At 39.8% G+C, this 23,127-nt stretch overlaps 2 protein-coding genes and 1 non-coding gene across 5 annotated transcripts in view; all 3 read left to right on the top strand.

Annotated features, from left to right (window-relative positions):
- Positions 1–213: 213 nt before the first annotated feature.
- On the top strand, positions 214–18,685 carry efs (embryonal Fyn-associated substrate). Its single transcript, XM_051697687.1, has 8 exons — positions 214–394; positions 2,598–2,854; positions 7,807–9,201; positions 9,329–9,454; positions 10,306–11,235; positions 13,913–13,987; positions 14,115–14,372; positions 14,760–18,685. Exons 2-8 carry the CDS (start codon positions 2,843–2,845, stop codon positions 14,940–14,942), a joined length of 2,979 nt encoding a protein of 992 aa, XP_051553647.1. The 5' UTR covers positions 214–394; positions 2,598–2,842; the 3' UTR covers positions 14,943–18,685.
- LOC127440762 (apoptotic chromatin condensation inducer in the nucleus-like) overlaps positions 15,814–23,127 on the top strand; it is a 30,891-nt gene continuing 23,577 nt past the window's right edge. The window contains exons 1-4 of one of the 3 annotated variants that reach the window (XM_051697625.1): positions 15,814–15,938; positions 21,653–21,718; positions 21,878–21,986; positions 22,798–22,877. In XM_051697625.1, coding sequence (XP_051553585.1) covers positions 15,933–15,938; positions 21,653–21,718; positions 21,878–21,986; positions 22,798–22,877 — 261 coding nt within the window. In that variant the 5' untranslated portion in view covers positions 15,814–15,932. Of the gene's footprint in view, positions 15,939–19,433; positions 19,603–19,689; positions 20,337–21,652; positions 21,719–21,877; positions 21,987–22,797; positions 22,878–23,127 lie in introns of those variants that run through there. The other 2 variants (XM_051697616.1, XM_051697636.1) reach the window with 2 other exon arrangements.
- On the top strand, positions 22,524–22,636 carry LOC127449338 (small nucleolar RNA U6-53/MBII-28). Its single transcript, XR_007898717.1, has one exon. It is a non-coding gene; the product is annotated as a small nucleolar RNA U6-53/MBII-28 (small nucleolar RNA).

Raw genomic sequence — 23,127 nt, forward strand, 5'->3', positions numbered from 1 at the left:
GCTCTTTTAATTACTGTGTACATGCATTTATGCCAGCAGCATTAAACAGTCTGTGTAAATATATCTTTTCTTGGTTTATGTGTCACTTCAGATACAGCTGCTGTGCCACCTTTGCAGTGTCAGATGGCATAAGAGTGTTCCACTAGAGGGCGTGATGTGCCGTTAAGAGTCGTGCGGTGTCGGGCACAATGAGGGGGGAGCAACCATATGCGCTCAACTGTAATTCAAAACCAAGAAGGCCAGGGGTAGGGCGAAGCCTGGCAGAGCGAGACGTGTATCCCCAAAGAAAGAAAGAAAAATAACAGCCGTGCGTTGCGGACTTTTGAGGAAAGATGATCTGTAAGGTTTGACTCGACTGCTGTATTTCAAGATGATTTTTCCAGTCATGTGAACGGTAAGACGAGCATTGCTTATTTAGTTCATATTTTCCACTGGGTTATCGCCTTTTTGTTTGCGTCTTTGTGCTGGAAATAAAATGCATCTCATAATGTGAAAGAGTGTTATGTATTTAACATCTCTGTCTCTGGTTTATCCTGGGAATCGGAGCTTCTCCTTATTTTCTGTATTTCTCCGTTCTTGATGCCCTTTGTTTATCTCATTGGGCTTCCAGTGCATAAGGCTTCTTGGATGCGAAACGAAACGTGGCTTAAACTGTTGTGATATTTTTGCTCTCCTTTTTGCTGAGACAGTCTACTGTCATTCAATATTCGCGAAAGAGCTTGAAATAGATTTGTTCAGCAGGATTATAAACTGTCTTTGTATTAAAATGTAATGTATTTGTCCTGTTGTAAAAGGCCAGTGTCCTAGTTTTAGTAGACTGTTGTGTCCAAATTTAAAATAGATTTACTAATTAATTTCATGCATTTAGTAGGATATATATATATATATATATATATATATATAACGAATACAGAACGATGTCTGGTATACATAATTACTAAGTTATTATGATATTGAGGGTCTGCGGATTCAAATACAAAATTAAAGTTGTTGTTCTCAAAAAGTGAAAAAATGTCTGTTTTGTCTGAACACCACTGCTCCAGCCTCATGGCTGGTCTGACTAGTTTAACCACTGCAGCTCACTGCCTTGGAGGGTTTTAACAAAGTGTGGAAGTGGTGTGGAAGTGAAGCACAATTTCAAAGTACTTGAATGTTGTTTTGCATACAATATTGTCATCAACACACACACACACATACACATACACGTTTGCTCTAAATGGGGACATACCATTGACCCTTACTATAATTACTATAAACTAACCCAAAATGTCCCCAAAGGATTTATTTTTTAATTTTTTTATTTGATTCACTTTTGGCTACTAAATTGTCCCAAAACTATAGCTAAGTACACACTCACACAAACACGTTTGCTCAGTGATCTAAATGGGGACATACCATAGACGACTTCTATTGTTTATATAAAGCTAACTATAATTACTATATAATTAACCCTAATCCACACCCTAAACCTAACCCTAGCAGTAAATATTTTGCATTCTTTTAATTTTTTAAAATTAATTTTAATTTAAAGGTGCACTCAGTAACTTTTTGCTCGTGTCATCTTGGACTTACAGTGACACCTAGTGGTGTGGATGCAGCATCATTCAAAAACAATAGTTTTCAGTTACAGATGCTATTGTAGAAATTCACTATTTACAATCAGCCATGATTACTTTAATCCAAGAGTGAAAGTGACTCCAGCCAGGTCTTCTAAGCAACCAAATTGGCCCGGTTGCTAGGGTGGGTAGAGTCACGTTGGGTTAACCTCCTCGTGGTCACTATAATGTGGTTATCGCTCTCGGTGGGGCGCGTGGTGAGTTGTGCGTGGATGCCTCGGAGAATGATTTGAAGCCTCCACACGCGCTAGGTCTCCGCGGTAATGCGCTCAACAAGCCACGTGATAAGATGCGCGGATTGACTGTCTCAGACGCGGAGGCAACTGAGATTCGTCCTCCACCACCCGGAATGAGGCGAGTCACTACGCCACCACGAGGACTTAGAGCGCATTGGGAATTGGGCATTATAAATTGGGGAGAAAAGGGGGAGAAAATAAAAAAAAAAAAATCCAAGAGTGAAAGTGTCCAAGAACAAGACGGTAAATGAGATTAAGCAAGTAGTATTCAGCTGGTCATGTGATTCTAAAATGGCAGCCCCCATTAGGGCGCCCCTCCCCCATGTAGAATAAAACAGTTTTTATAAGGTTACTGATATGACCTTATCCTCATCTTATGTGAGTGTCATGATTTTATATATATGTTTCAAAATTACAGTTCATTTCTTTAGAAGTAAAACTTTTTTAATGGGGAAAAATTACTGCGTGCACCTTTAATTTATCTATGGATGTTTGTTTGTTTGTTTTTTTAATTAGATAGCCCCAAAGGGAGGTTTTGTCTGATTAGACTCACTTTTGGGTACAAAATTGTCCCCAAATTATAAGTACACACATAAACACACACACACACACAGAGAAAGAAAATAATAAAAAAAGTAAGGTGCCACTACCATGACTGCCACAAAGTTCGAAACTCTGCTATCATCATAACACAAATCTAAAGTGTTGATATTTATCAGTAAAATATATATTTTTCATCCACTAGGTTCAAAATGGTCAGATGTGATGAAAGTCACAGACTGCAAAGGAGGCTGGTCATGCGTTTGTGAACTCGATCCTTCTGGATGTAAAGGCCATCATATTTACCACCACTGCATAGTTCAGGTTAATGGAAAACCAGATCTGTAAAACATGCAGATGAGTCACACAGTCTGCATGTGAACTGGAGAGTTCTCTGGAGAGCCCATGTGGAATTAATGAACCCCAATCTGCGGAGAGCCAGTTGCAACCATGTCCCTTTCGGTGAGCGTGTGTGTTTATATGAACTTAACTGTGACAGCTTTATATGTAAGCTTTGGTATTAAGTCACCACTGTAAACCCCTCTGTTGTCCAAACTGATAATATTCAGGCTTATTCTACTATGGAGGAGGGGGGAACTGGGGCTCAGCTTGCCCCACAGCACAATGTCCCATGGGGGTAATGAGAGAGAAATTTAGAGGTAAAAAGGATGACAAAAGGACCGGGGGACAGATGTTGAACCCCTCCCCCACTTGTTTTTCTCATTATCATCAACTCAGCAGCTCTTTCTCTTAATCACTGTTTCGCTCTTTCCTGTAATCACAGACCTCTGCCCTTACTTATACGTCCTCTCTATCAGTATTGATTTACCCTTGAAGGCAGAAGTGTGGTGTTCTGAATGCAAAAATACCATAAGGCCAACCCTTTACATCAGTAACATCCCTCTAATATAATATAGCACGTATGCACTGGCCTTTTTGGAGATATTTAACAGAGTAATTCTCTGATAGGCTTTACGTATGCCAAGAAATAGGTCAGTGATTAAATTGCTATCTGCTGTCCATCTTTTTTAAGCTACTTGACTTTTGTTTCTTAACCTTAGCTATATTCATTTGCTGTGTCCTTTTTAAATGCTGAGAGACTCATTGAATTTTTTTTAATTCTCATACATTTCACACATGGCCTTCTTCACTCTGATGTTGTCATGATGGTCTGTTAGTTCAGTCTGTTAAACAAACAGAAAAGTTTGATGATCCTGGTTGATGTGCCCATGATAGATCCTCTATTTTATTTCCTTTTTCTGACTTATCTTATTGTGGCTAAAACTCTGCCGAGGCAGAGTCAGCTGAAAGCTCAAATAAATAGATTTTAACTGAGTACATTGAATTTAAACAACAACTTGATTATGTTGTTGCTTTAACGAAATCTAGCATTTCTAGTACACTGGGAGCCACACTACTGCCGTTAGGGATGGGCGATACCACTTATTTTCTTTTCAATCCAATATCAAGTACTTTTAGGCCAATATCGCCGATTTCGATACCAATACCGATACCTCTAATAAATAGAATTCTTATGAATTCTTTGGATAAAATGAGTAACATAAATTATTACTTAAATGTATTATATATTTATAGACCTAAGCAGAAAATTATTAGGCTGCTTTGTTTACCCTTTAAAAATGTGTTAGTGTAAGTCACATATAAAACCTCAAAATTAACCATAGATATTATTATATGGTTACTATTACTAAAACCAAGTTACCATATGGATACTACAGTAATGCTGTAGTAAAGTCGTGGTTAATTGTATCAAAACCTTGGTTACTGCCATAAAGAAAAAAAAGAAAAAAAAAACAAAAAAAAACATGGTTACTACAGTCATGGTTAATACAATATTACTACAGTAAAGCCATGGTAAATTTTCATAAGGGTATCATTTATTAATGAGGATTACAGATCATTATCAATGTTTTAACAATTCTGAATTTAAATAAACCTGTAAAAATGGTCACACAAGCCCATTATAATACATGTCACATCTAGGTTTATTCTTACTGGTCATTACTTAGTGTGAATAACAGATGCTGTTTTTCTGTCATTTCCTCTGGAAAACACTGCTCTCTCTTTGAACGAGCGCAATGACTGAAAGGGTGAGCGCTGTCTGTGACTGCTGGTATATTTTAGCATTTCTGCGCGTCAAGATGAGCGGAAGAAAAAATTGTTCTGGTGCCATGCAACTATTAACTAATATAATTCTTTTTTCCACTTTGAAGATTATGAGATGCATTAATATTCATGTTATTTAAATAATAAGATCACTAGTTCTAAAAATCTGAATAGATAATTTTATGTGTGGATCGATATTCTTGATACCACATCAGTATCGGAAGTAACCTAACTGCCGTCCCTCCCCATTTCTTCTAATTTGTCTCTTTTCATGAAATATTTATTTATTTTTTAAATATGTTAATTTTCCTGTGGTTTTATGTATCTTTACAAGTTTTAGTATTTAAAGCCTTTTCTTAGGGGGTATTTACACTTGGTTACTTCATGCGTTTTTACTAATCTGATTGCTATCCGATTGAATAAGCACATTCCATTTACACTTGGCCACGTCTCCACCAAAGTGACTCATCAATTCCTACGCTATATGCAATTAAAATGTAGTTCACGTCCATGGTTATGCTAATGCAGATCTATGAATTTTAAGGTGCACTAAGTAAGTTTTTGCTAATTAAAAAAGTTTTACACATAAAGACATGAATATAATTTTTTAGAAATATGTTGAAAATTATACACTTAAATGAGATGAAGACTCCAGTGTCAGAAACCCAATAAAAGCTGTTTAATTTTACATGGAGCGGGTCGCCGCCTCATGGGCGCTGCTATATTGACAGCACATGACAACCTCTGTACCACTACCACTAATAATGGCAATAATAATAGCATGTTTACTTTATATAGCACTTTAAGCAATGCTCAAACATAAAAGTACATGTAAATAAAATAACAAGCACAATATACAGGTGCATCTCAATAAATTAGAATGTTGTGGAAAAGTTCATTTATTTCAGTAATTCAACTCAAATTGTGAAACTCGTGTATTAAATAAATTCAGTGCACACAGACTGAAGTAGTTTAAGTCTTTGGTTCTTTTAATTGTGATGATTTTGGCTCGCATTTAACAAAAACCCACCAATTCACTATCTCAAAAAATTAGAATATGGTGACATGCCAATCAGCTAATCAACTCAAAACACCTGCAAAGGTTTCCTGAGCCTTCAAAATGGTCTCTCAGTTTGGTTCACTAGGCTACACAATCATGGGGAAGACTGCTGATCTGACAGTTGTCCAGAAGACAATAATTGACACCCTTCACAAGGAGGGTAAGCCACAAACTTTCATCGCCAAAGAAGCTGGCTGTTCACAGAGTGCTGTATCCAAGCATGTTAACAGAAAGTTGAGTGGAAGGAAAAAGTGTGGAAGAAAAAGATGCACAACCAACCGAGAGAACCGCAGCCTTATGATTGTCAAGCAAAATCGATTCAAGAATTTGGGTGAACTTCACAAGGAATGGACTGAGGCTGGGGTCAAGGCATCAAGAGCCACCACACACAGACGTGTCATTGAATTTGGCTACAGTTGTCGTATTCCTCTTGTTAAGCCACTCCTGAACCACAGACAACGTCAGAGGCGTCTTACCTGGGCTAAGGAGAAGAACTGGACTGTTGCCCAGTGGTCCAAAGTCCTCTTTTCAGATGACAGCAAGTTTTGTATTTCATTTGGAAACCAAGGTCCTAGAGTCTGGAGGAAGGGTGGAGAAGCTCATAGCCCAAGTTGCTTGAAGTCCAGTTAAGTTTCCACAGTCTGTGATGATTTGGGGTGCAATGTCATCTGCTGGTGTTGGTCCATTGTGTTTTTTGAAAACCAAAGTCACTGCACCCGTTTACCAAGAAATTTTGGAGCACTTCATGCTTCCTTCTGCTGACCAGCTTTTTAAAGATGCTGATTTCATTTTCCGGCAGGATTTGGCACCTGCCCACACTGCCAAAAGCACCAAAAGTTGGTTAAATGACCATGGTGTTGGTGTGCTTGACTGGCCAGCAAACTCACCAGACCTGAACCCCATAGAGAATCTATGGGGTATTGTCAAGAGGAAAATGAGAAACAAGAGACTAAAAAATGCAGATGAGCTGAAGGCCACTGTCAAAGAAACCTGGGCTTCCATACCACCTCAGCAGTGCCACAAACTGATCACCTCCATGCCATGCCGAACTGAGGCAGTAATTAAAGCAAAAGGAGCCCCTACCAAGTATTGAGTACATATACAGTAAATGAACATACTTTCCAGAAGGCCAACAATTCACTAAAATTTTTTTTTTTATTGGTCTTATGATGTATTCTAATTTTTTGAGATAGTGAATTGGTGGGTTTTTGTTAAATGTGAGCCAAAATCATCACAATTAAAAGAACCAAAGACTTAAACTACTTCTGTCTGTGTGCATTGAATTTATTTAATACACGAGTTTCACAATTTAAGTTGAATTAGTGAAATAAATGAACTTTTCCATGACATTCTAATTTATTGAGATGCACCTGTACTTACAACACAGCCCAAACCAACAGTATAGTCCAGAGTGATGGTATGTATTGATAAACAAGAGTAGACAGTCCGAAGGGAATGAGTGCAAGTGGAAAGATAAAATGTCCAAACAAGAGGTCCCTGCTGGAGTCATGAAACAAACCGCTACGACCTGAAGCTCTCACGGATAAGCGGCGCAACATCTAACGGCAAGCGCAAGCACAAGGCGGTGTTCAGCCGGGGCAGAGAGCTCGCGAGTCATGGCTACACAGTCATAGCAACAATGCGTGAAAATTCATTGGGATTGGATATAAGAATGTTGATTGTATGGATGTATGTGTTATGAGACAGATAAAAACACAGACTAAAAGTAACAAAACAGAAGATAAACAAACATATTCAGTGTAAAGCAGCAGCACTTAGTAAACAAACTTCCAGTACCAGGATGATGGGTGTCAGCATAGAACTAAAATCTTACTTAGTGCACCTTTAAAAGATGTGATTTATTATCTGATTCCAAGTGACTTTGCCCAGTGCAGGTGTGTGTCTTTGTGTGCACGCTGTGGCTTGTCACAGTTAAGATATGTCCATGTGCATCACTGCGCTCACTGTCAGAGTTTGAATTAACTAATTTATATCCGTCTCGAATCTATCTTGCAGGGCATTTACACTTGGTCTTTTTTTATGATCGGATTGCAATCTGACTAGCAAAAACGCATGTAGTGACCAAGTGTAAATACCCCCTTAGGTTCCACTTCCCCTCCTCTCATTTTCAATCTTTCTCCACCCTTCCCATAAAAAATTTATCTTTAAATGAATCCGTTTGCAAATCTTACAAGTCTTAAATGTTATCTCTATTACTGTCTTTTAGACTGTGCTTGCGAAGGCACTTTTTGACAATGCCGCTGAAAGCCCGGAGGAGTTGGCATTCCGTAAAGGTGATATCCTGATGGTTCTCGACCAGGAGCAGGAAGGTGGACCTGGATGGTGGCTTTGTTCCCTCCATGGACGGCAAGGCATTGCCCCTGCCAACCGGCTACGCCTTCTTCAAACCAATCAGACTCCCACTTCAAGCGCAGGTACAGAACCCCGATGGGCTCCTAGTGTCGATTCGGTCCATGCATCACCTAGCCAACAGAGCCGCGTAAATGGACTGAGTATTGAAGATTCAGATGGGGTATATCTCTCCCCACCCAGCTTGGCAGAAGGTGTGTACCAGAGCCCTGGGACCGCTCCTGCCGCAGTCAGGTCTGGGGAGTTACGCCACTCTGATGGTGGGAGGCCACGATCACATTCTAGTTCTGGTTCCAGGCCTCGTCCAGACTGGGGGGATATGAGTGTGGCAGGGCGACCTCGCTCACCCTCTCTTAGAGGACGGGGTGGCGAGTCAGGGACGCTCTACCAGACACCCACCTCACCTGCACCACACAGATCACAGGATGCATTGGCATCAAATTCGGTGTACCTGACTCCAAGTGCCGTTCCCAGGTCTGCAGCAGAAACAGCAGTGGAAGCGAGGTATTTGACTTCGAGTGATGCAGGGGCTGGACATTCCGATGGATGCTACTTGGTGCCTAGGCCAGCTGTAACTGCGTTGACCAATGAGAATTTATATCAGACTCCTTCGAGTGGTGCCCCAGTAGCAGGACAGTGTGTACCAGGAATGACTTCAAGACTTACAGATGGAATTACACCCAAGAGCACCTCTTCTCAATGTAAGACTAGCCAGGATGCACCAGGGATGTACCAAACCCCAACCCCACCCGGAGGAACAATATTAAGGACTCCTCATGCTGAGCCAAAACACCCCTCTGGAACTGTAGGAGTCTCTGCAGTCTCAACACCAGGACAGAACCTAAAGGAGACACCTCCTTCTTCCAGAGGATCCCTGAAGCCTCAGGTTACTTCTTCAACTCCCCCTGTTGGTAGAGGAAAACTGCCCCAGGCTGGCATGAGAGAATCCCCTCTACTTGCCAGGACAGGAAATTCTGGAGTACCAGGGTCTCCAAACTTTAGACGCAAACCCCCTCCGCCAGCACCACCAGTTAGAAGTGTAACCAGGAAGGATTTAACTCCGTCTAGTCCGATTCCAGCCACCAAACCTGTTCTCCAGGCAAAACCTGCACCCCCACCGACAAGCATACTGGAAGATGAGAGACAGGGACGTAAAAATGGACAAACACAAGTGGACAAGATGAAAAAAAACAGTGACACAGTGACCAAGAAGGAGTGTGCAAATTCTCATGATGAGAAACTCAGTGATGAGGTGAGGAAAACTTGATGAAGGGGAAGGATAATATTGTGTATGATGTAGTTCTTTGGAATATGGAAGAGGTTAAAGCTCTGCAGATATAGTAGAGATGATTGCTGATGCTTAACCTTGTGGTCTTTAGGTATATGATACACCTCCCACCAATAGGTGGCAACATCCTGTTCCTGCGGTGCCTTCTGAGGAGGAGGATGATGGGATCTATAACACTCCTCGTGCTATACCCCTACACACCGACCAGGCCTCTGAGGTGAGAACTAAGGTTGCCACTTTTGAAGTTTTAAAATAAGGGACACTTAAATGGGGGGTGGGTGGGTTGAGGAATCACGAAGCAGTCGCAGTGCATTTGTGTCGAAAGCGTTTGCATTCACTTGCGGTTAGAAAATTATACTTTTAAAGGTAATGCGGTCGACCCGGCACTATCCAATCCGGAAAGCACAAAAACGAAGTATACTCGTGTATTTACTCTTGCAGTTTTTTTCTCTAGCTATTTTGTTTTTCCTCTTCTCTCTTTCTTGCTGTCTTGCCCTTTGTTTTTAAACCACACCTTTTCTTCTGCTATGAGCTAATCCCATATAACACTTTTTTCCTGTTCACACAAGTCATACCCACCTGTCTGGTTGAGCAGATCAGCCAGACCCGAGAGCTGATCTGCTTGGCTCTTTTTTGCAATAACATAGAGAACTCAACTGTAAATTAATGTAACAGCCATATAATTAGGGGTTATTATACAAGGGATTTTCGCTCTTGATCCACAGAAATTGTGATGTTTCACCAGTCAGTGTCTCAACTGTGAAACCTGTTATTTATTCAGTTGCTGCTCTTTAGTTGTACTGCTGCTCTAGTTGCATATTGATGATGACCACACACAAGAACTTCACAAGGTCATGTAAACTTTGCACCATTTGAGAACACACACTATGCTGAACAGTAGACAAGGCTTTCCCACACAGAGGTCAAAGAAACAGAGGTTTTATGCACAGACTGCTTGATTTGTGCCAGCTTGCTTTTACAATTACACTATAGTGGAACTGAATGGAGTCTGGATTCACAGTTATAAACAGTGAGTAACACTGTCTTTCTCTCTCTCACATCATTCAGATATATGATGTTCCCACTCTGGCCCTGAATTCCTCTTCAGACCATCAGCAGCAAACTTACAATATTCCAGGATCACCTGCTGTGGGTAGAAATGCAGAGGATGAGGATGTATACAGTGTTCCCAGTCTCCCTGGTTTACCCTTGGAGGCAAGCGAGATGCCAGGATTGACTGCAGAAACTGCTGGAAATGGATGGGCCTATTCCATTTCCAGCCCCAGAAAGCAAGACTCAGTCTTTGAAGATGTGTCAGAACCAGACGGAAGCATCTACAACATGCCTGCCCTCACTCTGGATATCCCAACACGCCGTTTGTCTGTATCGAGCACTGGCTCTGCAGACATCCAGTGGAAAGCCTCTCTTTCTGCAATTGTCCAATCTGCACTGACCTCCGCCTCTCTCCCCACCACCTCTTCCAGAGACCTGGCTGCTGCATTAGCTGAGATCCTCTCTGTCTGGAAGGCCGGCCATGTTGGTGATGTGCCTCCAGTTCTCCAGCAGGCGTGGTCCCGTCTCTCAGACCTACTTCCTGCTCTCTCTGTGTGCGGGACTGCCCCTCCAGCCAACGGCCTACTCCCGATGGTCAGCTGTGCTCTTGAAGACTCCGCCTTACTTTTACAGAGTCAAACACGGCCCCGCCTGCCTTCCCAGGAGTCTCTGTCTCGGAGACCTCTGCCTGCTTTACCAGTGGCAGAAGTCAAACCGATTGCAGGCGACATGGGGTCACGGAAGGGCAGCTGGATCCAGGAACGACCACTTCCGCCTCCACCACCAGCAGCCTTCCCATTGCCCCCAACACAAGTCTTTTTAGCCCCTACCATAGGAAGAGTGCAAGATGAGGAACAAGGGAACGAGTATGCAGGAATCGGCCTAACTCCTACACCAGCACCTTCATATCCTGTAGGTGATAGTGTGGGCTACGTCAAACTGCAGGTTAGACACCTGTTTTATGGAGAAATTATGCGTAAAATTACAGTATTGTCATTGTTAGTTCATGTAAACTAATAAAGGAATAGAACCTTATTTTAAAGTGCTACCCAAATTTGATTAATTAAGTACAATATTTCAACCTTTCAAGTAGAGGTTGACGGATAGTGGATTTTGCCGATACAATTACTAGGGTGGTGGGAAAGGCTGATAACCGATCAATCAGCCGCTATTTTTTAAGATCAGATTTATATAATGTTCCCAGATGTAGTTTATTGTTCAACCAAAATTCTATTCATAACCAGAAAAAATTACGATTTGGTGCATAACTTTTAACTATAAACGAGCCCAGAACACACCAGGGACTCCTATTTTGACGTGACTTGGCGCCATTACAATGCTCTATATTAAGTATTAACCAAATTAAAAGTGCTGTTAGTGATTTTTAATGAAATGACAAGCAAAATATGTCTCTATTTTCTTAAAAAATCTGAATGAAATAGGTGCAATGAAATATTACACCTGTCTCTGTGACAGCACAATTCTCTGTAAATGGTGAAAAAAAATATAGCCGCGGGCGGCTGTCAGTTTGACGGTTGTCAATTTGAGAATGCTATTTTGCTACTGTTGATTTTTGCTATGTGAAGTTCTAGAACTGTTAAAATCGCTTACAGCACATTTAAGCTTTTAATAGCCTAAGTTTTATATATATATATATAGTCAGTATAGCATTCTGAGATGCTATTCTTCTCACCACAATTGTACAGAGCGGTTATCTGAGTTACCGTAGACTTTGTCAGCTCGAATCAGTCTGGCCATTCTCTGTTGACCTCTCTCATCAACAAGGCGTTTCCATCCACAGAACTGCTGCTCACTGGATGTTTTTTGGTTTTGGCACCATTCAGAGTAAATTCTAGAGACTGTTGTGTGTGAAAATCCCAGGAGATCAACAGTTACAGAAATACTCAAACCAGCCCGTCTGGCACCAACAATCATCCATGCGATTATCTAATCAGCCAATCGTGTGGCAGCAGTGCAGTGTATAAAATCATGCAGATGTGGGTCAGGAGCTTTAGTTAATGTTCACATCAACCATCAGAATGGGGAAAAATGTGATCTCAGTGATTTGGACCATGGCATGATTGTTGGTGCCAGATGGGCTGGTTTGAGTATTTCTGTAACTGCTGATCTCCTGGGATTTTCACACACAACAGTCTCTAGAATTTACTCTGAATGGTGCCAAAAACAAAAAACATCCAGTGAGTGGCAGTTCTGTGGACAGAAATGCCTTGTTGATGAGAGAGGTCAACAGAGAATGGCCAGACTGGTTTGAACTGGCAGAGTCTATTGTAACCCAGATAACTGCTCTGTACAATTGTGGTGAGAAGAATATCATCTCAGAATGCTATTCTGAGATGCGGGTTGGCACTGTTTTGGCGGCACGATGGGGACCTACACAATATTAGGCAGGTGGTTTTAATGTTGTGGCTGATCGGTGTATGTATATATATATATATATATATATATATATATAATTCACCAGAATGAAATGTATATTTAATTAGGAATAATGTTTATTATTATTATTATTAACAAAAAATGAAGCTGGAAACATAATTGCTGATGGGGCATGTTTCCATATAGCCATATAAACATTTTTTGCATGCTCTCGCTTCAATTTAGAACACTTGTTTTTATAATCAAAATAACAAAATATGCATTGAAGTGGGAATAATAATATGGATGAATACTGTCAATGATAAAAGATTTAAATACAGCAAATCCCCACAAAGTGATTGGTTTTATTTCACTTCTAGAGGCCACTGTTAAGCTGGCTCTACACTAGTAGACTCATATCAACTTGAATTGGGCGGGGGGTGTCACACTTAATGACTGTTTTTGCTAATCTTGCCCTCCTAGTCAGTGAGCCTGTCACATTTACCAATTAAAAAGAGAGGGAAGGTGTCACACTTAATGACTGCCTTTGACTTTGTTCTGTGCCTTATTACTGCAGCAGCAGTAGTATAAATATTAATCGCAACCTGTCATACAAACATACGTGCTGACTCCAAAGAGCAATAAACTTCTCCAAATGCACCGTCCACGAGCACTTTCCAGATTCCATAATTTTTCTGCAGAAAAAAATCAATTCCGTCTTCCGAGCCAGCTTTATACTGTAGAATCAAGCCTGTCTAGCTGAAGAATCCTCCAACGTCGACCACAGAGGAATATTTTATAAGAAATATATATATTTTTTTTTTAAACATTGGCAACTAGAGGCATAGAATTTTGCAGATAACCGATGGTTCCAAAAAGCATCTAACAGCACAGATTAACCGGTATATTGATCTACCTTTACTTTAAAGTCTTCTTTAGGCAATGGATTGAAACATCATACTTGTTTAATAAAATTTGGAGCAATAAAACTGATGTGTGAACATTTACTCTTTTCACCACCCTGTCTTCATCTATCACTCAAATTGTTTCCATCTCTTTCATGCTCACTCAAGCTTTCATTTTCCTCACCCATTTACCACTCTGTCTTGTTTAATGTCAGCCAATCAATCAGATATTTCCTTTTCACTTTTCTGTTCATACTTTGGTGTCTGCATATTTTGTATAATTTCTGTTACATGCAGTTCTCTGTTTGTGGAATTTAACATGTTTTGTTGTTCTTAATCAGGGAAAACCTGAGCCTCCACCAGACACCCAAACAGAGCACAGTTCTTTACCGCTTATCACCGCAACTGATAATAAAGTAAGTCTTTAAATATCTGTTTTTCCCCCTAAAATAGACATACACTTAGAGTTTGTACTATATATGTTAAAGTACAGTATATTATTGTGTGTGTACATAAACAATCTCCTTCTCTGTGTCTCTCCAGTTGAGTCCTTCTCCCCCTGCCCCGGTTTCTCAGTCTCTAGAGGATTCAGAGCTTCTCTCGTTCTACTCATCTCAAAGTCTCTCTCATCTTTCTTGCCTTGCAAATGCCATCGACTCCCTGTTTACAAGCGTCCAAGTGAACCAGCCACCTCGAGTCTTTGTTTCCAGAGGGAAGAGTCTCATTGTAACTGCACACAAACTTGTCTTCATTGGGGATACGCTTGCACGCCTTCTCAGCTCTTCAGACCTCAGGGCAAAGGTTAGGTCATAAATACTTGAGTTATGAGTTTTTGTCCTTGTATTAAAGCGCTAATTCATGATTCCATCAAGGAAAAGAGTGTGATTTGGGTGTGACTTATTAAATGTCATTTAGGATTCATGCCACAACAAGATCTAATTAGACGCACCTAATACTTGCAGTCCATGTGTCTTCTGTTTTGTTGGAGTAGCATGCACATACTGTATGTGAGTCATGGTCTCATTATTGTGACTGTAGATTACCTGGGGGCAAAACTCAACATGATCAGTCTGGGAAGTGAACAAGCTATTGGTAAACATGTTGACTGGTCAGTCTTCGGCAATGCAGTTGTAAACAGGTGACTTTATTTAAACACACTGAAACACAGAGCACTGTTTGTCTCCTCAGGTCACCACCTCCAGTGGACGCTTATGTCAAGCTCTGAAGGCTGTTGTTGTGGCAACCAAGGGAGCAGCCCAGAATTATCCTTCAGTCCCTGCTACACAAGAAATGGTGGACAGAGTAGCTGAACTGTCGCAGCATGCAGCTGGATTCTCTGGGCTTTTGCAGCGATTAGCTGAGATTTCTTGATGCCATTTGTGTTTTTTATAACCTTTATTCTTTATCACAGTGGAATGCCTTATAATTTTCATTTTATATATATATATATATATATATATATATATATATATATATATATATATATATATATATATATATATATATTTCTTTATTGATTATGTTTGAGAAGGTATTGAGAAAGTGTGTTAATGCTTGTATTGGTTCATCAGTGATAAAATGCTGATCCATTGATCAAAACAGTTAGTGGGGTTGTGTTTGAGTGTATCAGCTTGTCTGTGTGGGTTTTGAAACTTTAGACTGGTGTTTTCTCTTTTTTTCATATTTTTTGTGGTGCCAAGCACAATTTTTTTAATAACTTATTGATAGATGTTTTGTTTAAAGATGTTTGCAACCTCAGGCACATTTTCTAATAGCTTTATTTTGTTCCCTTATCATGTGATCTCACCATAGAGTTATAACTGACGATAACAGTGGTCCTCGGAAGAGAAATTCTCCACTTAAAGGGATGGTTACCGAAAAATGAAAATCGAAGCTCTAAAAAGCACCTACAGGCAGCATAAAAGTAATCCACATGACTCCAGTGATTATCCATATCTTCTGAAGTGATACAGTATGATAGGTTTGGGTGAGAAACAGATCAATATTTAAGTCCTTTTTTTACTAGAAATATCCACCTTTGACCAGCCCTCGATATGCACGAAGAATGTGAAACGCCAAAAAACAAAAGAATAAAAATGTGAAAGTGGAGATTTATAGTAAAAAAGGACTTAAATATTGATCTGTTTCTCACCCACACCTATCATATTGCTTCTGAAGACATGGATTAAATCACTGGAGTTGTATGGATTACTTTTATGCTACCTTTATGTGCTTTTTGGGCCTTCAGAGTTCTGGTCACCATTCACTTGCATTATGAGGGCCTACAGAGCTGAAATATTCTTCTAGAAATCTTTGTTTGTGTTCAGCAGAAGAAAGAAAGACATACACATCTGAGATGGCATGAGGGTGAGTAAATGAGGAGAGAATTTTCATTTTTGGGTGAACTGTTCCTTTAAATACCCTCTTGTAAACTGATTACCTGATAATTCTGTTTGTAAATGTGAAATGGCCTTGGTGATATAGAGATAGATGAAGTGACTGATTGGACAGCCCAGGAGGTTGAAGTTTTGCGACCACCGTAACTAAAACAACAGGGCCATTTGTTCAGATAGGGCTAACCCACCGTAGTAGTGCAGTTACAGAAGTAGAAGGAATTGTGAAGTACAAGAAATTAAATAATTTATTGAATTTTTTAGGAGAGATATTAGATTGAGTTCTTTCCCATGACACTGATTCAGATATAAACCTGTCTGTCAGGTTCACTCACCTTCTCCCTTTTTTACTTACACACTCTTTGTTTCTCTAACAGTTTTTCTTCTCGTAATTCTCACACTCCCACAATCAGATTCTGCCAAGTTTCTTCTTGCAGAAATAGTACTATATGGGGTTTTCATTTTTAAATAGGCTATGCAGCATTCCTGAAACAGCAATATATACAGTATCTACTAGCTTCTACTGTGGCATTCAAAATGCTGGTGCATGCAAAGATTCAACAGGAATAGTTTAATATGCAGACAGGACTGCAAACTGCTTGGTTCTAACTAATATAGGCTTTGTGTATCTTCACTGGAACAGTGCTTACACAGGTTGAAACATGCACCTGTTCCCCTCCTGTCTTGAACAATCAAGTCAGTGTCATAAACACTCATGTTTACATGTCACCCTTATAGCCTGCACCTCAGAGACCACTCCTGCATATAGTTAAACCCACATCTCTTATTTTTATATTCAGGATTTACATGTCAGCTGCCAATGTAATACTTTCAGTGTTATTCTTGCTGTTCGACTTAGGTTCGAAATTAGATGTGTTAATTTGTGAAAGGCAAAAAATGGTATGTGGAATGACACCACAGAGATGAGAAAGAGTCTACCCAGGGACATTTGCACCATTTTCATAATCTGGGCAATTGTGTCTGGCTTTACAGTGATCATTATCCAGAAAAATATCTCGCAAGTTAACAGGTCAGCCATGCAATTTCAAAGTTCACACCTCAAGTAGCCTTTCCCCCTTTTTTTTTTTTTTTTTTTTTAGGTATGTACTGCTTACTTTAAAAAAAAAAAAGTCTTGTCTACTCTACCTTGTGGCCTTTTAAGTTTTACATATTTTGTCAGTCCTTTCACAATGGTGTTTGAAAGTGGTGGAATCTTCAGTTGAATGCGTCGAAGCTGGTTTATTCTAGTGCTAGTGTGTGTGAGTTGCCTCAAAGTGCCATCTGGTGGGCTTTATCAGTATTAATACATAACTTGGTTAGGTTAAAGGGATAGTTCACCCAAAAATGAAAATTCTCTCATCATTTACTCGCCCTCATGTCATCCCAGATGTGTTTGACTTTCTTTCTGCAGCAGAACATGAATTAAGATTTTTAGAAGAATATTTCAGCTCTGTGGGTCCATGCAATGCAAGTGAATGTTTACCAAAACTTTGAAGCTCCAAAAAGCACATACAGGCAGCATAAAAGTAATCCATATGACTTTAATCCATGTCTTCAGAAGTTTTTACTATAAATCTCCACTTTCACCAGCCATCCTATGCGATCTTCTCTCCTTAAGAGTTATTTTGTTTTTGGCGATTTGCATTCTTTGTGCATATCACCACCTACTGGGCAGGGAGGAGAATTTATAGAAAAAAAGGACTTAAATATTGATCTGTTTCTCACTCACACCTATCATATCACTTCTGAAGACATGGATTTAACAACTGTGGATTAATTTTGTGCTGCCTTTATGTGCTTTTTGGAGCTTCAAAGATCTGTCCACCATTCACTTGCATTGTATGGACCTACAGAGATGAAATATTCTTCTAGAAATCTTTGGTTGTGCTCTGCAAAAGAAAGAAAGTCATACACATCTGGGATTGCATGAGGGGAAGTAAATGATGAGAGAATTTTATTTTTGAGTGAAATATCCCTTTAAAACAAGAACACAGAGCCCCTCAAAAGGTAGTTCAGATTTTACTTTCAAACATTTTCTGGTGGTCTAAGCCAAATAATGTTTGAAACAGCTCTCTTGTCCTACTGTACAAACACAAATAGTTATGTGGATATAATCATTGCAATTATAGTTCTTTCCTCAGCATCCTTTTCTCTCTCAAGGCGGTATATTCAGTTCTTAAATTAAGTGCTCACAGCAATTCTTAGATTTCACGGCCCTATATAGTTATATATATTTGATTTTGTTAACCAAACGTCTGCTTGTCTTTAAGTTGCTTTTTAAAAGATATACAGTATATGCACATATATCCAGGGATGTTTTCATGTAACTTTGCTTTAATAATTCAAAGTTTGCTCTAAGAATGTGATTTTTATTTTTATTTTTTATTTGCCATCAGAATGTATTTTTGACATGCATTTTTGTGCTTCTTTGCTAGTCCATTTTTACATTTTGTTTGTAAGATGTGCCCCACAGGTACTTTGCATATATGAAGTTCTTTGAAACTTGTCTTCAAAATGACTTCAAAGAAATTTTCATTACAGAACACAGACAATTAGTTGTGTTTTAATGTTTTGTAATGCTAAACACAACATATGTGCCCCTTGTTTCTATGTTAAGAATGTGTAGAAAATTGATCTGCGCATCACTGTGTCTATTTATAATAGACGCATGTAATGTCAGATTGTTTTTGTACAGTACAATACAGTCTGAATGATTCGGTAGTTGTATGCCTGCCTCGTTCTGTCCTAGGCAAGATATTCTGTTTGAAATTCTTCAGAGTCTGTTTAGGATATGCCAGTCACAAATACTAGTTTCTTTCTTGTGGGTACCAGCTCATGTGGGTGTGGAGGGTAATGAGGAGGTGGATGGTATGGCTAAGCATGCTCTGAAACATGCTAGAATAGAGGTTAATGTCCCTCTATTAAATCTAAGTCAGAAGTTAAAGGATTAATTAAAGGAGTGGTAAAAGGGATGTGGCAAGAGAAATGGAATAAGGAAGTTAAGGGACGACATCTGTACAATATTCAAAGTCAGGTTGCATATGAGAGGATTATATATGGAAATAGAAGGGATGACACAATATTAACAAGACTCCAGATTGGACACTCTGCTCAAAATAACATTGGTAAACTTGAATCTGATTGCTGCAATAAACGTGGTCTTTCTGAAACAGCTGAACATGTGCTGTTAAATTGTGTTGCATATGACAGAGTAAGATTTCAGCTAATAGAAGAATTAAAGTCAGTGGGTATTAAATGTGAGTCTATTCAGAATCTGCTAAATAATGCTCTTCTAATTTATCTTAAGAAAACAAATGTGTATGATAGGATTTAGTCGATAGGGTGGAGTTTTTCCCCCCTTAAATCTATGCTCCACACTCCAACCCAGTAGGTAATGCACCAAAAGGTGTTTTGCCAACCGCCATAAAAGCAGAAAAAGCTCTGCGATCGGTGACGCACAGCGCGCTCGTGCACAGCCACATAAGTTCGAGCGCAGCAAAATGGCGGAACTCGAGGATGTAACGTTAGACGGTAAACCGCTTCATTCGCTTCGTGTTGCGGATTTAAAAGCCGCACTGGAGCAAAGAGGTCTCGTCAAAAGTGGACAGAAAAATGCACTCATTAAACGGCTGAAAGGGGTGAGTTTGGTCGAGGGGCGGAGTGTGAAAATCGTGAGCTGTCTGTCAAGTTGAGCCGGAGACGAGCAGGCCAAGTGTCGGTGCTTCGCTAGCGGGAATGTTTGTCGAGTGCGTGTGGACTGTTCAGCTCGTTAACCGCATATCCGCGCCGCACAACAGTTGTTTTACACATTTGGGAGAGTTATAACACGTTGTTTAAAAGATAGAATAACGTTGTGTTTTGTAAACAGTCTGTGGACAAGCCCGTGGTCTCTGAGTTGACATCGTGCCCGCGCGTCGTATGTTTGTAGTGGGGGGCGCGCGGTGCAGGGGGCGCGCTTGTCAGGCTCATGCGATGGATGCGCTCTTGACAGTTCTAGCGAGGAAACGTTCATAAACAGAAGATCATAGCTATCTATTTCGAGTTGTTTCGAACTATAGTCACTCTCCTTAATCCAGTAAGAATGTTTCCTTGGCCAGTTGTTTTGTAAATCATAAATTGTTCATTTGTTTTGAAGTAGCGCGCATTTAAGAGTGGAACTCTTTCACTATCGCATTAACATGACCAGTTTTCTATCGTAGTGCCTATATTCCGTCGGTACTTTGCGTAACGACCGGTAAATTGTCTTATTAATACAAGCATCTGTTAAGGATGTGTTTTAGCCAGTGCCACTCCCATCTCTATTACAAACACTTGATTTAGCCTCATGAGCATTTGCACTGTCGTATGAAGTCGGTCATGTTTTGCTGGTCCGGTAAGTGAGAAATATGTTGGAGCTTTTGGGGGTTAGTTCCTTTTCTTTAAGCTACTGTCTAGAATATTTATGTATCTTAAGCAATATGCTTTATAAGACTTAAAGTGCATTATGCATTTGTGGCATAATATTGATTACCACAAAAATGATTTTGACTTGCTCCTCCTTTTCTTTAAAAAATAAGGAAATATCTGGGTTACAGTGAGGTACTTACAATGGAAGTGAATGGGGGGCCATTTTTTGAACATTAAAATAATCACTGTTTCAAAAGTATAGCCACAAGTCATAAACAATATGCATGTTAACATGATTTATGTGTGATAAAATCACTTAATAACCCTTTCTGTGTAAAGTTAGGTCTAATTTTACAACTTTGTTGCCATGACGATGTAATGTCATAAACACTAAAACCCTAAAAAGATTGAGAAAATGACTTTACAGCTCAAATAATACATGAGTTTTAACAGAAGATTTAATGTAAGTGCTTTTATAAAAGTATAAGCTTCAGATTTCTGCCTTTAAACCCTCCAAAAATTGGCCCCATTCAAGCACCTCACCGTTACTTCAGTTTTTGCTGCTTTTTTTTTTTTTTAAAGAAAAGGAGGGATGTGTCAATTATTTTTTGTGGTAATCAACATTATGTCACAAATGTTGTCGATTGAGGTTCACTTTTATTGAACCCGGAATATTCCTCTAAGCAGCTGAACGGAGTGCATGAAATCAAAAAAGATTATTTGTTTACTTGTTCATCTAGTCCAATCTAAACTTTTTTTTATTATGGAGGAATATTTGCCCTCTGGTTTTAATTTTAGGAGCATTTTTTTTATCTTTATGAGGGCATTTAAAAAAACATTGTGTCTCCCTTTATGTCAAATACTCAAATTTAATTTAAATGTATTAATATAAATTCCAAATTAATTCAGTAAGGTTGTTACCTATACAATTAAATCAGCATCAAAACCCAAATATTTAAAGTTTAATTAATTGTTTTAAACATTACATAGTTAAATTACAAATCTTAAAAGCGTGAATCTTAAAAATAGGCTAAAATATCTTGGAGTGTAATGGGGGCATTTTTTTGCCCCTACATTGTCAATTTTGAGGACATTTTTGTCATTTTCAGTGGCGTTTTTCCCCAAACCCCCATTGATGTCTGACCGTGATGTACAAGTTCAGCTGAACTCCTTGGGGAAAAGTCTGTAAATGCATGATTAGTTGAATTAACCTTTGCTGATGACATTTAAGCAAGAATGTGAGGAAGCAGCATGTTTTCTATTGCTTTATTTAATATGTGCATCTTTGCTGTGTTTGTAAAGGCCCTCATGTTGGAGAATCTCCAACGATCATCCACCCATCACATTGGTCTTCAGCCCAACTCTCAGGTAAAAGAAGTTCTTTTCACCCCTTCTTTTAGACTATAATAGAGTCACTATTGAAAACCTCTATAAAACCATAATACATCTGTGTGGAGGAAATCAGTATGTAGTGGATATCTGGGAAATGACCGTGGCTGAAGTGAGTTCTCTTTCTCTGTACCTTAGATAGGAGAGGAGATGAGTCAGAACAGCTTTATACAACAGTACCTGGCCAAACAGCAGGAGCTCCTTCGACAGAGACTGGAGAGAGAAGCCCGCGAAGCAGGGGCAGATGGTAAGCAGACCCACATGTACATGTACACACAGGTTTGTAACTCTGACTTGACTACACAATCTGTGTAAATGTATGCATACATTTTTTTTTTTTCTCCCCAATTTGGCATGCCCAATTTCCAATGCGCTCCAAGTCCTTGTGGTGGCGTAGTGACCCGTCCCAATCTGGGTGGCGGAGGACGAATCTCAGTTGCCTCCGCGTCTGAGACAGTCAGTCTGTGCATCTTATCATGTGGCTTGTTGAGCGCGTTACCGTGGAGACATAGCGCATATGGAGGCTTCACGCTATTGTCCGCGGCATCCACGCACAACTCGCCACATGCCCCACCGAGAGCGAGAACCACATTATAGCAACCACAAGGAGGTTACACCATGTGACCCTACCCTCTCTAGCAACCGGGCCAATTTGGTTGCTTAGGAGACCTGGCTGGAGTCACTCAGCATGCCCTGGATTCGAGCTACCTAGGCCCCCGTATATATACATTCTTAACATACATGACACACACCATGTTCATAGTGTCATATGCTCATTTAGTGTTTCCAATGATGAGCCTGCCATGCTAATACTGATGCACCAGAGTTTGACTTAGTCTCTCTGGGTGTAAATGAGTTCAGCGTAACTTCTCACACTTGCAGTGTGCTCTGAGGAAATACTAAGTAGATTTCAGTCACTGACATGCAATCATACTTTCTGTCTGCTTATTAGATTTCTATACCTGTTCATTACTATTGCTTTCCTAGGGACTTTTAATTTGTCCTCAGCTTAGGCAAGCATTTAGGTTTCTACATGTGACCACTAATATTGCTCTCAGACACACAGAGTCCTGCTGGCCCAGAAGAAGAGGACGACCACTCTCCGACTAAAGACAGCACTTCCTATCTGCCAGACAATGTGAGTACACACACACACACAGAGTCTTTATCTTGGTTTAAAATCAACTTAAATGCTTGCACACAGTAAAGCTTTACTTGGTGTTTTACTTTGATTCATTTGACCAGCATATACACAAACTGATTTTTGTGGCATATAATTTACACATTATCTGGCCACAGACTGAATCTTAAGGCCCCAGCACACTCACTTTTTTGTTCAGAGCCAAAAAGAGGTTTGAAACAGTTTAGCAATGACATACTGTTTGTGA

Source organism: Myxocyprinus asiaticus, chromosome 1 (genome assembly GCF_019703515.2).
Source record: "Myxocyprinus asiaticus isolate MX2 ecotype Aquarium Trade chromosome 1, UBuf_Myxa_2, whole genome shotgun sequence".
In the NCBI taxonomy this organism is placed as follows: Eukaryota; Metazoa; Chordata; class Actinopteri; order Cypriniformes; family Catostomidae; genus Myxocyprinus; species Myxocyprinus asiaticus.

Excerpts from the sequence above, each read along its gene's own strand:
- efs (XM_051697687.1), top strand. Across the intron at positions 9,455-10,305 it reads ACACCGACCAGGCCTCTGAG|ATATATGATGTTCCCACTCT; the intron begins GTGAGAACTAAG and ends CACATCATTCAG. Across the intron at positions 13,988-14,114 it reads TCACCGCAACTGATAATAAA|TTGAGTCCTTCTCCCCCTGC; the intron begins GTAAGTCTTTAA and ends GTGTCTCTCCAG.